This window comes from Trichoderma asperellum, chromosome 1, assembly GCF_020647865.1.
Source record: "Trichoderma asperellum chromosome 1, complete sequence".
Lineage (NCBI taxonomy): Eukaryota > Fungi > Ascomycota > Sordariomycetes > Hypocreales > Hypocreaceae > Trichoderma > Trichoderma asperellum.
This window is the reverse complement of record NC_089415.1, coordinates 3,609,390-3,626,470: the sequence shown is the minus strand read 5'-3', so window position 1 is coordinate 3,626,470 and position 17,081 is coordinate 3,609,390. Positions and strand designations below refer to the sequence as shown.

General features: G+C 51.2%; 3 protein-coding genes across 3 annotated transcripts; 1 reads left to right on the top strand and 2 right to left on the bottom strand.

The window, feature by feature from the left end:
• Nucleotides 1-3,545: 3,545 nt before the first annotated feature.
• TrAFT101_001139 (uncharacterized protein) lies at nucleotides 3,546-5,917 on the top strand. Its single transcript, XM_024899274.2, has 2 exons — nucleotides 3,546-4,414; nucleotides 4,597-5,917. Exons 1-2 carry the CDS (start codon nucleotides 4,228-4,230, stop codon nucleotides 5,283-5,285), a joined length of 876 nt encoding a protein of 291 aa, XP_024765382.1. The 5' UTR covers nucleotides 3,546-4,227; the 3' UTR covers nucleotides 5,286-5,917.
• A 64-nt stretch (nucleotides 5,918-5,981) lies between these two features.
• Nucleotides 5,982-7,629, bottom strand: TrAFT101_001138 (uncharacterized protein). Its single transcript, XM_024907533.2, has 2 exons — nucleotides 7,155-7,629; nucleotides 5,982-6,929 (listed from the first exon to the last, which is right to left on the bottom strand). Exons 1-2 carry the CDS (start codon nucleotides 7,273-7,275, stop codon nucleotides 6,127-6,129), a joined length of 924 nt encoding a protein of 307 aa, XP_024765381.2. The 5' UTR covers nucleotides 7,276-7,629; the 3' UTR covers nucleotides 5,982-6,126.
• Nucleotides 7,630-8,137: 508 nt separating this feature from the next.
• TrAFT101_001137 (uncharacterized protein) lies at nucleotides 8,138-15,695 on the bottom strand. The gene is made up of 3 exons (XM_024901716.2): nucleotides 14,760-15,695; nucleotides 8,637-14,680; nucleotides 8,138-8,576 (listed from the first exon to the last, which is right to left on the bottom strand). The coding sequence occupies exons 1-3, from the start codon at nucleotides 15,340-15,342 to the stop codon at nucleotides 8,517-8,519; spliced, it is 6,687 nt and encodes a 2,228-aa protein (XP_024765380.2). The 5' UTR covers nucleotides 15,343-15,695; the 3' UTR covers nucleotides 8,138-8,516.
• Between the last annotated feature and the right edge of the window lie 1,386 nt (nucleotides 15,696-17,081).

Genomic DNA, 17,081 nt, shown 5'->3' with positions numbered 1-17,081 from the left:
ACATTTGTCTAGCTGGCAGCAGACCCTATGTAGTATAATCTCATTAAACACAACTTTACAGTTTTCGAATTACAGCCCTTTCGGAACATGCCTTCTCCGGCTGACATGAAATAGCCACTGCTAAGACCGAGTGAACACATGCTTCATGATTCGTAGCCTTTGTCTGTGCTTGCAAGCTAGTGCCAGAGCCATGCCATAGAAGGCGTTTAGTTGCGCCTTGGAACGCAACGAAGCATGCAAACATTGCGCCTTTGATGGAGTGACTACAGTGCTTTAAATAACTCACACCGCCAAGGTTGCACGACTCGTTGTAATTGCCAACCATCTAGTGTATTTTGGATAGATGACTCTGTGTGGAACAGCGGGATTCAGGTCAGACTGCTTTTAGACCCATGGCGAAGCCCAAGTCAAATCCTCGTGGCGTATTGAGGCTGACTGTCGCAGAAGACCCTTTAAAGTAAGGGCGGGCTCTTAAATAGCATCTGACATGTACGTGGCGTTGATGCTCATCTCATGGCCGCGGGAAGAGATTATTAGTGCGAAGAGCTGAGGGCAAAATGCCTACGCTAAGAAGCTCGCCGCCTCAGTTTCGTGAGCTAGCTGGCAGCCACGCACCGTGCTGATTTGAGAGGATGATTTGGAAACTCGTGGATCCAGCCATATGGACTTGAAATGAGACCAATAGAAGGTCCCGTACGGTAGATATTTAGGCGTGTAGATGGATCAGCTCACAATAAGAAGAGGTGGTTACCACATACTCACGCGGAGAGAGCGAGGCGGCATGTAAGCAGGCCCTTACATGCTATACTTGTCCGATGCGCCCAGAAATGGAGCACAGCGCCGTGGAGCAGTCTCTCTCTCCACTTTGGTTACTAGAAAAAGATTCACCGACATCCACGATTGAGTCCAAGCTATTGAGCGGTAAGGCCCGACATCAACAGCGCATTGACGGCGGTAGAAACAGGTACTAGGGATATCAGCGGACCGTAAGGTGTAGGTAGTCCACGTGTTGAGCGACCTGTGCCCTAAGTAAAGGCTGCTCATTAAACTTAAGAGTTGCACCAGTAGGAAGCGGATAGCTCTATTCGTAAGCATGGATGCAGGAATTATCCTCGCCATCATGTGCCCTGCATTTGGGTGAAAAAAAAAAAAGAAAAGAAAAGAAAAGAAAAGAAAAGTAATAGCAATGGTGACGTTTGGGTGTTGTAGGCGTGATGACATGAGAGACTAGATTAGATAGCATTAGATACGGAATTTCTGGTGCATAGAAGGAGAAAGGACGGCACCTTCCTCACCTGCTTGAACCGTTACGAGATCCAAAATGGCTCTTTCCTCTCGAGACTAAGTTCTTAATTTCAAATATGTCTCGTCCATTTCTCATCTTTCCTTCTCTTCGTCTCCTATTCTCAACTTCATACGCGATGCAACCCACCCAGCAGCTCGCATCCAGCGGTTTATAGGCAGCATTGGCGAGGCTGGGGAACTCATAATTTCCAGAACCTTGGCAAAGTCAAAAATTCGCCGAGCAATATCGCGTACCAAGCCACCAAGCCCAGATTGGCTTCGGTGCCGCTGCCGAAAATATCAACCAATCTGATACCCTGTGTGCCGTTCTCCGTGCTCGGTCGTCGTCATCTAGATATCATCTACGCAATATGCTGGCCGGTTTCTATTTCTTTTACCTCTCCTCCGAAATTTGCTAGCACTAATGGCAGTTTAGATGGCTCCAGTTTGTAAATGATCCGCGGCAGCATCGGCAACGGGGTCCAAATCGAGAACAATCCTGAGCTAGCTGAGCCCCCACCGTTCTTTGGGTCAATGGGTAGTATAGTGTTGTTCTTGACGAAGATTTCGGTGCTGCTCCATATCGTCTTGAAACAATGGATTGCCGATTAGGAATATTGTGAAGTTTCTGCTTCTGTCCGAAATCCCCGATTTGCCACATCCATCACAGGCTATAGCTTCTGTATAGGTCTTTGCACGATATGCGTCTGGCTCTCTGCGGATCCTCACGATGCGGGTTAGTGAATAAGGTTTGCTCTGTGAGACAGTGATCATCAGGTACTCCGTGTCCATCGCACGATGCCTGTGGGCCAAAGGGTTCGGATCTTCATTGATTACGATTGTATCATTGGCAGTAGACCATCTTGCTGCAAGGGGTAATGAAACGACTGCCAAGACAGGATATGCCAATCTAGCATTCAAGCTGCTTGACCAACAAGTCAGGCAATCTCGCTTTGATAGCTAGACCAAGGCGCAGCGAGCTGAAACAGAAAAAAAAAAAAAAACCATTTGACAAAATATGAGCTTTGACGCATTCTACCTACTAGCTGAGAGAAAAGGAACGAAAAATGATCCGAGGTCGATTTGACGGAATGCCGGCATCATCTCTTTTTCCGTGAGACGACTAGAAATTCGACAATTAAAGGGGTTAATGGTGTTTGTTCACCGCGTCTCCACCGTGGGAAGAAGTCGCACGCAGACGACGGTTAGACGCCACAGCCACGAGCCGCGCTGCAAGTGTAAGTAAATCACGCTTTAGCACGCACTGTTTTTAAGCTACAGCGGAGGACGGTGCTCGTACGAGCCGAAGTAGGAAAACTGGAGGGCTCGTATTCACTGTCGGCGCGTCAGGGATAATGACGTTTGGGTAAAAAAAGGGGCCACAATGATACGCTGGACCAGATTGGGCCTGAGCTGGATTGACAACGGCAGCAGCGGCAGCAAGCGATGCGAATCCTCGATGAGGATTGTATGAATGGAATCAATGAGCCAGCGCCGCGATCTCGAAGATGTACTGTTTAAGCGAAGAGGATCCACGAACCATGGGAAAGAAAGGAGGGGGTGGAAAAAGGGCCAAGCATTCACCGCTTGCTGTAGACTCGGGGACATGTCACTATTGACACAGAAGAGGCAAGGGCTGTCACGCTGCAGCGGTTCACCGACGTACTGTTCCTGCAGAGACAGCGCATGTTTGATTGCAATGTTGAACGACTTACGTACGCGAATGAGCATCGTCGTTGATAAGATGGTCCGACAAGATGATGATTCGCCGAGTGCGTAGAACGGAGATATTTTGTGAGCGGACTTCTTCAAGGATTTTCGGTACCTGGGCGAGCAGCTTTCACCAGAGCACTGCTTAGCTCTTTTTCGTGCGACGCTGTCCAAGCCCCAAGGATTGCGAATGATATTCATTACTTCTCATGCTTGCTGGCACTAACCCCGAGGCTAAGAATAGAGATGTGAAGACAAAGATTGGTGAGCAAATAAGCTTTACTTTTCCCGACCTCATTAAGCAAAATCTCACATGTTCAATCTCACTTGCAGCAGCAACATGGCCCTGGCTGGCAAGCGAAACCGCCTTGCGGTTCCATTTTGATTGATGCATACGCTAGCGGGAAATAGCAACAATCCAGGTATCTGCACATAGGGTGCACCGCCAGTTGGTACCTCCGAAGCTCTCGGAGTGCCGTGCCTTGGATTGTGATCTTGCCGAAGACCAGCGGCTCTCCATTCGCTGGCGCAAAGCCCCTGGAATGGCCCCTTAGCGGCGTTCTTTCTGGCGCTCTCTCCGCTGGTGCTTTAGCGGCCTTTAGCGGGTGCGCCACCGCACGGTCACTGGGCTCCCTGGCCTTGGCACCGCCTCCGCTGGGGTCAGCACTGTGTGCTAATAGCGTTCAGCCTTACTTGGTATTCAGATGGAATACAGAGAAACATCAGCGCGGGCTTCTCCTAGGGAGGGGACCCCCCTGTACCTGAACCTGCACGGAGTACTTCCTGGAGACGGTCGTTTGGATTTATATATTAGCACCGCGATCTCCCACCTGCGTCCATCTCGGCATTGATTCACTGCTGCGTCGCTCGTTTGTTCCTGGCTTTTGTTGCTTTCGCCGACGATTTCCTGCATCCTGCTCGCGTGATCAGATACCGCTACCGGCCACAATCGACGAGTTACTGCCACAGCTTAGTGCTACTTATTCGTTGCTGCCCCCGCCCTATACACACGACCACATAGTGTCTACACGAAACCGAAGTGAAAGAAGAGAAACTTTAATCGAGAAGGGGTGAAAAGAAAAGAGAAAAAAAGGAGGGAATCAAAGGAAGAGACAAAGTTGATATCTCATCGAACTCCAGAGGAGCTGTTTCTGGCAAGGCAAGCCATGGGAAGCAGCCCTACTGTACTTGGACCATATACCACAGATACCATACGACATCAACATCACCAAGATGCAGCGAGGAGGTAGCAGAGACGTGCGCTTTGCCGCAGATGACGACAGTGATTATGAGTATGAGCGCACCAGTTTCACATACCGGCCGCTCTCCAGATTGCCCACACCGCCTCCGACCTTGAATAAGCCGTCATTCGTGGACCAATCGCTCGAAGATGATGACACGCTGAACCCACGATATCGAGGTGAGTTTTTAGCTGCCTACCCAGCGCGTGCCTCTGTCAAGTGCCGTGTAGCGTAGACCGCTGGCATGTGCTTACACGGGACACGGATCGCGGAATACGGAGTAATACCGCTGCAGGCCTTGGGACTTGCATTTGCCGCTTTGGATATGGGCGAATCACATGGCTAACAGTTTGGGTTACAGGTCCCGCCATCCACCTCGTGAATCTGATTCCCGCATCGGCCTCGCTCGCGAGCGCCTCGGTGCCCTTTGTCCAGGCCATGTTATCGCGGGCCGAGCTCTCCATGGAGGTGCTGGCGCTGGCGGTTTGCATCCTCGACAGTCTCGACACTAAATTTGCGCGAACGTGGCGGCTCTCATGCCCGCTCTCGTGTCCTATGCGCAGTGACGATCTCGACCTGGACTCGCCAACCGCGGTTTCACCGGCCCTCATCAAGCGGCACTCACTCCCTTCGACACCGCGCGACGCTCCCCGCCAACAGCTGCACATCGACTCCGTGCGTCCCGAAATTATCATCCTGGCGGCCCTCATTATTGCGGCGAAGTTTACGCAAGATTCGCAGCAGCCACCGCACTTCTACCGCCTTGCGTGGGGCCGCGGCCTATGGTCAAACGAGCAGCTCAATGCTACGGAGCTACGCATTATGGAGAGCCTGGACTACCGCATTTTGCCGCTGTGCGACGATGACTGCCTTACCGACGCCATGGTGGACATGCAACTTGCTGCAGACCTAGAAGAGTCGGGATCACGATGGAACACGGCTCGCGAACCCACGCCTCCGGATAGTGCAGCTGGCAGTGATTGCGAGTTTGTGCCGAGCCACAACCGCTCCAAGACGCTTGGTGTGGCTATACTGGACGGGTTTCGATGATGTGGAGACGGCAAAAGAAAGTCGATGCTGCGGCTGATAATCCCTCAACTCAGAGGGGTGTTTTTTTTTCTCCTTTGGTATTCTTGACGAGTCATTGACAAAGCGATGGGCATTTTGTTCTTTTTTTTTTTCTTTTTCTTTTAATACCTGGCTTTCTATTTTTAATACGCTTAGCATGTTGAGCACACGAGCATATTCATTATGGCGTTTGGAGAATCGCAAAGCAAGGAGCAATAGCAATGGCCAGCCAGATACTGGCTACTTGGGCTCAGGAGTCTTTGTTTTTTTCGGATCATTTTAATTTTTTTTCTCACCTTTGGCCATTTGATTGGAACAAAGGAAGCATTTGATGAGCTGCATATGTGTCTTGTCTTCTTTTTTCTTTTTTTGGAGGGCACATTTACGGGCGGAGCACCCATGGGAGCCATTACTTGGAGGTGTTTTTGAGTTGGAAATTGCTGTTTGGCTGGGACAATTGTGTCTTTATACCACCTTGATCTTCTGTTAGTAGCCACATACCCATCTACATACCGAGCATAGTAGAGTTAGTCATTTACTGCTGCTTGCCTGTTGCGGCAAGCGGATATGATGTCTCGTATGATTGTTTACTTCCATCATATCTCTCGTCATAACCTCTGTGACTGTCTGACGACTTCTCTTTCGTCTTATAAAGTGGTCGGCATCAGTACATTCATTCTCTCTTTCAAAATATATTTGTATTTTCTAATGATACATGTATATATATATATCACTCATTACTGCATATACTAGCAGGCGTAGCCCCTTTTTATGAAGAACAAAAAAAAAACAAAAACGTCAATCCACATATCCCCCGATCAAATCAGGGACTCAGTCTCTCCAGTCGCCATCTTCCCTCTTCACCAGGCTTGCCTTCCTCCCACTCGTACACGAAGCGATCGTGCAACCTGCTCTCTCGACCCTGCCAGAACTCGACCCGCTGCGGCACAAGGCGAAGGCCGCCCCAGAAGTCGGGCACGGGGATCTTGTCCTGGTCTTTGAAGCGCTCCTCGACCTCCTTGACCCAGCCCTCCAGCTCGGCCCTTCCGTCGTCGTCGTCGTCGTCTTCCTCGCCGTCTGATGCCACCGCTGATTCGGCCACGTTTGACTTTTCGAGGTCGCCGTTTACCAGTCCCGCAGCATCTTTGCTCTTCTGCTTCGACTTTGGCGTCAGCACCACGGACTGCTTGCTCGCCCAGGCGCCGATGCGGCTGCCCCTGACGCGGGTGTCAAAGTAGGTCTGGCTCTCATCGCGCGAGTTGGTCTCGGTGATGCCCTCGACGCGGACCTGGCGCTGCAGCGGGGGCCAGTAGAAGACGAGGCTGGCGTGCGGGTTGGTCTGCAGGTCGTGGGCCTTACGCGAGGTGCCGAGGTTGGTGTACATGACGAAGCCGTGCGAGTCGAGCTCCTTGAGGTAGACGACGCGCGACGAGACGCGGCCCGAGGGCAGGCTGGCGGTGGAGAGGGTGCAAGCCTCGGGCTGGGAGATGGACGGCGTGCGCTGGGCGAGGGAGAACCAGGCGTGGAACTGGGGGATGGGCGACGATGGGTTGAGGTCGCGCAGGTGTAGCTGCGAGAGGGTGAATTGGGGGGCTTGGCCGTGGGGGTTGTGGCCTGCTGGGGCGACTGTTGATGGTGTTTTGGTCATGTTAGTTAGTTGTTGGGTGGACGTGTATGCATGTATGCATGTGTCTATATATGTATCCATGTATGGTATAAGAGGATGAGAGCAAAGGTGAGTTTTGTGGTGTGCAGTGAGTCATGTCATCATATATGAGCTTGAGATACATGTACAACAACAAGAATATGCAGTTGCGGAGTCGAGATGAGTTGCAATGGGGGAAAACATACAAATCAGCTTCTCCTCCTCTGTCGTCGCAACCAACGAAGGGCGTCGGTACAGCGCCATCTTTGCCGTCGTCGATGTCGTCGTCGTCGAAGAAGCAAAATATCGCAGGCGGCTCAATCGCATTACCCCCCCAAGTTTGTTTTTTTTTAGTCACACCACTTTTAGCGAATCTTATCTCTTTGTTTTCCACCCGGCCGCTCTCTCTTTCTTTATTAAAGCAGTCGTTTCTGTTTAAGAATGGAGAAAAGAAAGGGCCTGCTAATGAGATTGAGACTGGGAAGAGAAAACACAAAAGCAGAGAGAGAGAGAGAGAGAGAGAGAGAGAGACTATTGGATGAGGCTGAGAGAGGGAAAAAAAAAAAGGCTTTAGTGATTGCTTGGAAGGGAAAAAAGAAGTGGGGGTGCGATCCAAACGCAATGACGCCTCTCTCTCCGTGCTTTGGCCGCTGGAAGGGACAGTGGCGTGGTTTTTTGCGGCGGCTGCTGTTGTAAGGTAGGATGCAACAAAACAAAATATGGGTTTGTGCAGAAGGATGAAGACGCTTTATATCAATACAGTCCTATTTAATATATTCTGTAACTATTATAATACTTCTCTCTCTCGAATTCATGTTCTCCTGACGAATCAATGACATGTTGCTTTGGCAAAAAACACGCCGCTAGCACTGTGAAAGGCTCTCCGATTCTTGCAAGAGATGCATCTCAGCGGGATCTGCACAACAACCTAGGATCTAACTTGAAGCAAATCTCTTTGTACCTCGTACCCCCAATACTCATATGCGTTGATCGCTAAGAAAAAGTATAATATACAATGGCTGTTCTAACTGGGGCGCTGGTGCGGACCCATTTCCCACTTAGTCTCCTAAAACTCCACGAAAGCTTTGGACGCTCTGATACCTCAGCTCCGAACCAGATAGTATAAAAGACATAGAACACACACATAAAACACACATACACATACAGATAAAACGTACGCAACGTACGTACGCAACGTATAAACGTACGTATACATACGTATACGCATAAAACTATATTGGGTATCATAGTACGGGGTATCTTATACGCCTGCGGGCTAACAAACGCCACACACAGAACGCTCTCTGTAAAACACCAAATAACGCCAAACCCTTCCGAAAATAGGCAGACGATGCCTTAAATACGGGTTTAATACCTAGGACGTAGTCTAATATGTGTAACGCCCGCGAAAAAAAAAAAGAAATAACCTTCTACATCGTAACCCCTTTTGTTTCCTTTTCATCCGTCCCAAAAATAAACCGAAATAAACAACGAAATAAGAAAAGCTCTACTCTGTACAGTCCTCATCCGGAAATCGCGCCACCACATCTGACAAAGAAATAGCTTCTCTACGAGCTAGCCATAACAAGTGCCAGGAGCGCCATCCTGCAGTAAAGACCATACCGCATCTATAACACAAAGTTAGCAAATTCAATGCCCCCATCATTTGGGAAGGGGCTTTTCCTTACCTGTCTGAAGTACGCCGCCCTCTGGTCAAAGTCCACCTCCTCAGCCACCTCCTCGTTCCTTGGAAGAGGGTGCATCACAACCATGGAGCTCTTGGCGTTCTTCAGCGTAGCATTGTCCACGCGGTATGAGTCCTTCACCTTCTCATAAGCCTCCACGCTCTCAAAGCGTTCCTTCTGCACGCGTGTGCAGTACAGCACATCGCTGCGAGCAAGGATTTCGGGTGTCAGAGTCTCTGACTCAACCAACAGCTGTCCAGAGGCAATGAGCTGCTCCTTCACCTTGGCAGGAAGAGACAGCGCCTTAGGAGACACAAGCTGAACCTTGACCTGGTAGTGCTGGAGCAGGTACACCAGTGAGTGGACGGGTCGGCCATAAAGGAGATCACCCAAGAAGGTAATTGTCAGGCCCTGCACGGTACCCAACTCCTCACGGATGGTAAAGAGGTCGAGGAAGGCCTGGGTTGGGTGCTCCTTGCTGCCGTTTCCGCCGTTGACTACGGGGATAGGGCAGTACTTATTAGCAATGTCCACAGAAGTCTCCTGAGGGTGACGCAGGACAACGGCATCTCCGTAGCAGGCCAGGGTTCGCAGAGTATCCTGGAGCGTCTCGCCCTTCTGGACAGATGAGCTAGAAGTTGCAATCGCAATGGTACGTCCTCCAAGTCTCTGCATGGCAGCGTCGAATGAAGCCGAAGTTCGAGTGGAAGGCTCATAGAACAGCGTGCAGAGGACGCGGCCGCGGAGGACGTTCAAAACACCCTCGCGCTGAACGCCGAGTCGCATCTCTTGAGCTACAGTGAACAGCAAGTGCAGGTCAGATCGAGTGTACTGCCTCACGGACAGAACGTGGGCGTTCTTGAACGAGTTGGGCTGTGACAGCAGCTGCTGAAGAGAGCTGGCTGCCGGCTGGGGAGACAAAGCCAGGCCAAGCTCATCCACAGCGCCTCCAAGTCTAGCAGGAGAGCCGAGTCCCTCAACATTGCGGAATCTAGCGGCAATCTTAGGGCTGCTGAAGCCAGCTAGTTGTCTAGGTTTGGGGCTCTCGGTAACTTGAGTAATCAAACCCATCGCGGGCTTCAAAGAGGGAGAAGTCGGGGCTTCGCGAGAAATGCTGTGCGAAGACATATCCTTGCCCTTAGGAGACGCTGCCAAGAGTTCGCCATCCAAGCAGACTGTGGTATCCTGGAAGGTAACTCTGCGAACAGATCCGCGCATAAGTCGACCTTCAAACGGCGACCAAACGTTGCCAGGCTGGACTGGGTAGGCACGGTCGATCTCAACCTCAATGCTGGTGCCAACCTGGTCATGGAGCTCAAAGATTTCCATGGGGTTCTGGTAAAGCTTCTGCTTGAGATCGTCAATCGTCAGCTTGCCCTCAGTAACAGAGGTGAGCAGGAGCGGAAGAGCATCTGCAATGCCACTTGACGTGTCAGCCTTCTTTCCTAGAGACTCAGCCAGCTGATAAGGCAGGCTTCCAACAGAGAAGACGTCAATGGTTGACATGTTCTCCCAAAGAGCTGCCTGATCTTCAGGGGTCGGGAGGAGTCGATCCAGCTCAGGGTAGTCCTTGGTAGACAGGTACAGAGAGTAGATAGAGACGTCACAAGAAACGCGCAGTCCCTTGGCCTTGCTGAGTGCAATCAGACGGATATCGTCCTTGTTTGTGACCGAAGTAACGTGAATGCGGCGGTTGTGCAGAGATGCCAGCAGAAGGATCGAGGCGAGGTCAGTGAGCTTGGCGTCAGTGACAATGACCTTGTGCGTCGGCCAAGCATCAAAGTGGGCAGTGACAGCAGCCACCTTGCTAATGTTGCCAGACAGGTGGTTGAAGGGAATGAAGAGCGAGCCGACTTCACCGGCAAGGGCGCTGATCTGGCCGTCGTTATCCGAGGTGGCAGAAACAGACAGGTTGTAGTCGCAGTAGTCGCCAAGCTTGCTGTTCTGCTGGGCAGCTCTGAGAGTGATACCGTCGGTGATGGCGCCCTCTAGGCCAAGAGGCATGACACGGATCATGCTGAAGCCTGCAGAGATGGAGGCCTTGGTAACAGTCTCCATGTCGTGGCTCTCTGGCGTAACAAGTCCAGGGACAAAGGCTGCAACGTTGATCAATCCAGGCAGGACAACTGTCTTGTGGCTGGTCTGGTAATCACGTTTGCTAACGCTGAGATCGAAGCTTCGAGCAATAGCCTCAATGAGGATCTTGGCGTTCTTGACGTTGGTAACCAGAGGAATCTGGTAGTCGACAGCCATACGACGAGTCTGGTAGCCTCTGCTCATGTAGTTCGCGGGGCGGCGGTACTTGTTGTTGGAAGGCAAGTTGATGTACAGATCAATCGTGTTCTTGGAAAGATGCTGGGTGAGAGAGAACTCAGAATCCTTGTCTTCCTCCTTGCCGAGAACCTCGAGGTACTGAACGGGAACGCCGTGCTCCTGCAAAAAGTCGGCAGTACCAGCTGTGGCGAACAGCTTGTAGCCAATCTTCTGGAGCTTCTGGACCGATGGAAGCATCTCCTTCTTGTCCTTGTACGAACCAATGGACAGAAGAATGTTCTTCTTGGGAATCTTGAAGCCGGTAGACAAGAGAGCCTTGAGGTATGCCTCGTTCTTGTCAACACCGAAACAAGCAACCTCACCAGTGGAGGCCATCTCGACACCAAGAACAGGATCAGCGCCAGAAAGACGAGAGAAACTGAACTGAGGAACCTTGATACCGACGCAGTCGGGGGCAATGTCTGTAGGTGGATACTCCTGGAAAGGCTGGCCCATGATTGCCTTGGTGGCCATCTCGATCAGATCAACTCCCATGACCTTGGAAACGAAGGGGAACGAACGAGAAGCTCGGACGTTACACTCAATAACCTTGATGTCGTTATCCTTGGCAATGAACTGGATGTTGAAGGGACCAGTCACGTTCAGAGCGGCACCAATCTTGCGAGTAGCCTCTTCGATGCGTTGAATGGTGGTGCGCTCAAGATCTTGTGGGGGCAAGATGAGAGTAGCATCACCAGAGTGGACACCTGCGTTCTCAACGTGCTCAGAGATGAAGTGGCCAACGACAACACCGTCCTTGGCAACAGCGTCCATCTCAATTTCCTTGGCGTTCTCAATGTACTTGGTGATAACAACAGGGTGCTCGCGTGAGACCTCGGCAGCCTGAGCCAAGTAGCTTTCCAAGTCCTTCTCAGAGTAGACGGTGTTCATGGCAGCACCAGAGAGGACGTATGAAGGTCGGACCAGAACGGGATAAGACACCTTTTGGCAGAAAGCCTGGGCTTCTTCGAAGCTGGTAAGCTCCTTCCAAGTAGGCTGGTCAACTTCGATTCGGTCCAGCATACGAGAGAACTTGTAACGGTTTTCGGCGGTATCAATCATTTCAGGAGAGGTACCCAGCACCTTGACACCAGCACGGTGGAGAGGCAGAGCAATGTTGTTGGGGGTCTGACCACCCATAGCACCAAGGACGCCGCTAGCATTCTCCAGCTGGTAAATATCCAGAATCGTCTCAAGAGTGATGTTCTCAAAGTACAGCTTGTCAGCCTCATCGTAATCGGTGGAGACTGTCTCTGGGTTGTAGTTGACCATGATGGTCTTGTGGCCGGTGGCTCGCAGAGTGCGGATGGCGCGAACAGAGCACCAATCAAATTCGACGGATGAACCAATTCGGTACACACCAGAGCCCAGAACCATGACACCGTGGTCCTCAAAGTTAACGTCGTGCTCAGACGCGTTGTAGGTGAGGTACAGGTAATTTGTGAAAGCAGGGAACTCGGCAGCAACTGTATCGATCTGCTTGACGAAGGGCTGGATGCCAGCCTCGAGCCTGAGTCTGCGGACAGCAATCTCGTTTGAGCTCCAGAACTTGGCAAGCTGTCGGTCGGAGAAACCCAGACGCTTGGCCTGGAGGAGGATGCCGGGGTTGTGTGCAATATCGTTGGTGGTGTATTGAGGCATAGCCTTAGCGAAGTCGCTCAAGCCCATAAGCTTCCTGAGGAACCACTTGTCGATTCTGGTCATCTCCCAAATCTTGTCGACTGAGTAACCCTGGTGCATAGCGTTGGCAATAGCGAACAGACGCTGGTCAGAGGGTGTTTGCAGCTCATCATCAATGCTCATGAGAGCCTTGGTCTCGCCAAAGCCGAGATTGTGGAAATCAATGGCCCGGATAGCCTTTTGGATGGCTTCCTCAAAAGTGCGACCGATGCTCATGACTTCACCAACACTCTTCATGGAAGAGCCAAGCTGGGTGGAAACACGAGTGAACTTCTTCAAATCCCATCTGGGCATCTTGACAACGACATAGTCGAGGGACGGCTCAAAGCAGGCGCAGGTGACCTTGGTCACCGAGTTCTTAATCTCCTTGAGGGGAATTCCAAGACCCAGCTTAGCGGCAATAAACGCCAGAGGGTAACCGGTAGCCTTGGAAGCCAAAGCAGAGGATCGAGACAGACGAGCATTGACCTCAATAATGCAGTACTCCCTGGAGAAGGGGTTCAAGGCATACTGGATGTTGCACTCACCAACAACGCCGAGGTGTCGAATGACATTGACGGCCGTTGTTCGGAGCATGTTGTAGTCCTCATCAGAGAGAGTCTGCGAGGGGGCAACAACAATGGAGTCACCGGTGTGGATACCGAGGGGATCAAAGTTCTCCATGTTACAAACAGTAATGCAGTTGTCCTGAGCATCTCGGACGACTTCATACTCAATCTCTTTCCATCCCTTCATGCTTCGCTCAATGAGAACTTGAGGACTAGCGGCAAAGGCTTTGTTGCAAAGATCCATCAATTCTTGTTCGTTGTTGGCGAAACCACTTCCTAGACCACCCAGTGCATAGGCAGCACGGACGATGACGGGGAAGCCAATGTCCTTGACGACGTGGAGAGCCTCCTCCACGTTGTTGGCTGAAGCAGACTTGGCGCACTTCTCGCCAATGGAGTCCATGCTTCGAGCGAAGAGCTCACGGTCTTCAGTTGTGATGATGGTATCAATGGGAGTACCCAGAACTTTGACACCGAGGCTCTCGAATTCGTCCTTGAGCTGGATACCGACCTGAAGGGCGGTTTGACCACCAAAGGTAACGTAAATGGCATCCGGACGCTCGTACTGAATGACCTTGCGCACGAAGTCGGCGTTGACAGGGAGGAAGTAGACCTTGTCAGCCAAGCCCTTTGAAGTCTGAATGGTGGCAATATTGGGGTTGATGAGGACAGTGTAGATGCCTTCCTCCTTCAGCGCCTTGATAGCCTGGCTACCAGAGTAGTCGAACTCTCCGGCTTGACCAATGCTGAGACCACCACTGCCAAGAACAAGAACCTTCTTGACGGAAACGCGGGGGTGAAGTCTCTCGTTCTCCTCAATGGTTCCGCCGGGGAAGGCGACAGGAGCTTGCAGCAGAGCAGGGTTTTCAGCACAGCCAGCCATGGTATTAATGAATACATCGAATAGATATTCAGTGTCTCGAGGGCCCGGGGTGCTCTCGGGGTGGAACTGAACACTGAAGTATGGCTTTTCAACGTGCATGATACCCTCGTTGCTGCCGTCGTTGGCGTTGATGAAGAGCTCTTTCCAGCCAGCAGGCAGAGAGCCGGCATCCACGGCGAAACCGTGGTTCTGAGAAGTAATGTGGCACTTTCCAGTGACCATGCTTGTGCAAGGAATGTTGTGACCGCGGTTACCAAACTTCATCTTGGTGGTCTTTGCGCCCGAGGCGCGGGCCATGAGCTGGTGGCCCAAGCAGATACCGAAGATGGGAATCTTGTTGGTCTCCATGACGGCAGCAATGTTCTTAGCAGTGCTCTCGAGCACAGCTGGGTCACCAGGACCGTTGGAGATGAAGAGGCCATCGTACTCCTCGCTGACCGCCTTGGTCAGGTCATAGTCCCAAGGGCAGACTACGACTTCGACACCACGCTTGAGGAAGCATCGAAGCTGGTTGTACTTCATACCGACATCAACGCACAGAACACGGATTGTCCGGCCGGAAGGATGCTTGCGAGCAACGACAGACGCGGGCGGCTTATACAGCTTAGGCTCCTTGACGGATACTACGAAAGGCATGAGCATATTTCTTTTTATGTTTTGGGTTTACATCTAGTAGAAAGAGGGGCATATGGGGGAACTCACCCTGTGCCACCAAGTTTTGTGTGTTGGGGTTCACCCAGTCAATTGCCTCGAAAGCATCACCGGAGGCAAGGCTATCCGCCGTGGCGGTAGCGCTGGCAAGTCTCATCTTGCCCAGCATGCTACCCTTCTCTCGGATTCTCTTGGTCAGGGCCCTGGTGTCCACGCCATACATGGCCGGGACGCCCTGTTCCTTGAGCCATGTGCCAAGAGAAGAGGTGGCAAGGAAGTGGGAGAAATCCTCGCCGCAGTAGGAAGCGGTAACGAGACCAGCAATGTGAATCTGCGAAGACTCGAAGTGGGCAGGCAGATCACCGAGCAGCTCATCGAGCGTCTCGCGCGAAGGGACACCATAGTTTCCGACTAGGGGAAATGTGATAACAAGGATCTGGCCACGATATGAGGGGTCCGTGATGGACTCAGGATACCCCACCATACCAGTCTGGAAAACCAGCTCTCCGGCGATGCTCTTCTCAGCACCGAAGCTGAAGCCTTGGTAGATGGAGCCATCTTCAAGTTCCAGGCACACCGGTCGCTCATCGCCGCTGTGGCTAGCTGTAGCAGGTTTCCGTAGCTGGACAGCCATTGTGTTTACGGCGTGAAAATTTCTGACTTTGATAGAGGTTCAAAGTACTGAAGGGATGGAAAACAGCTGAAGCTTGGGACTTTTCCGTCGTCTTACAAGCTCTTCAGGTTCCTTTTTCCCTAATTCAGCTACCGACACTGGGCGCGGGGCAAGATTCTGCTGATGACAATGAGTGAGTGAACGGGAGGAGGGGCGAAGGTGGCTGGAGACAACTGACAAGAAAAACTCGTTCTCAGAGCTTTTCCCGGGCAGGTCAAGAGCTACCTCGCGCTCATCTGCTGCCTCAACAACAATTAGAAGGCGTCCTTCAGAGGTATTAGACCGAGAATAAAGAAAGAAGCTCGAAGGATGCCCTCGCCGTAGTTGAGGAGGAGGGAGAAAGAAGAAGAGAAAAAAAAAATCTCAGCGCCGGCCAGCGGACGTTCTTAACACCACCAGCAACTTTTTTTTTTTTTCTGCCAGTGCCATCATCGCCCGTGCTAGCCTGCCGCCCTGAGCCACGCCATTGGCCAATGGAGCTGAGATCACAGCGCCAGTTCCACCGCCACCGGCGAGATGGGCCAATGGCAGGGCGATCTTGGGGCTGCTATATTGCCTATGATGGATGCTTGCAGGGCATTTGCGTGGGATTGATTCAGAGGCCATGCGCTAAAATGGACCCCGCAGCCCTGTTAGTGACTTGACTTGACCCCTCCATGGCGGGCAGAAATTTATTTTTGTCCCTGGATGGAGGTGACGAGATCCGGGCGTCTTTGCATGTGCTTTCACCAACATGAGGATTGGGGGGTAGCAATGGCAGGCAATCGAACAATGAGACATCTTGTATGCAGTTTCTATGCTTTGTATTGATATTAAATGCCATCATCATTGAAAAACTTGCGTTGAAGAGGTGTCACGAGACTGCCGTGGGATGTACAAGTTGTAGCACCCCGAAAAATCTGCGGAGCGCCCAAACGCCTCCGCAGATCCCTCTTTTTTTTTTTTTTTTTCTTTTTTTTCCACTTGTGGATCAAGGCAAGCCGAAAACCAGTTGCGGGTTGGGGACGAGCGAATCTGGACTTGCTCTTATCACGGCCTAGTCGTCACCGTGGCTAAGCGGCTAATTGCTATGTGTAATTGTCTGTTGTACAAGATATTACGATTTTGAGCTTCCCAAGCAATTGGCTAGTCTACATTGGTGTTTTTGCAATTTCGGCTGAGTGAAGAGATTTTCTGTTCCGCCCAGATACGCGGTTAGATCAGAACAAGCTTTACCATCGATATAATGTCTGACTCGTACAATTCCTTCCGTCCTTTAGCCCGTACAGGTTATAATGGTTTGCCTTGAAGCCGTTCCCAGTTATACATCAAGCAGTAACAGATGAAAGTGATGGTGGCAAGTTTTTGGCATAGATGGAGAAGAGTTACTCAACAATTATCTAACAGCATTCCTAAGACCCATGAGAAGCTCCAAACTAGCTTTACCGGCAATCAAAGCTCCTTATACATCTTGTAATTCTGAATTGAACAGATACTGGATGAACAAACAACATGGATATATAGATACCAAAGCTCCAATACGAATCCGTGTTAACGATGAATGAGTTGCTAGCTCAAGATCCTGAATCTTTAACGCCCAATTGTTGCACCATGCAGTTAGACTTGGTACACCGTCAGTAAATATTGTGGCAACATAGACGACCTCTCGTTTAGTAGCTTTCTTCTTAAAACAGTTGCTTAGGTGGAGCACATCTATACTG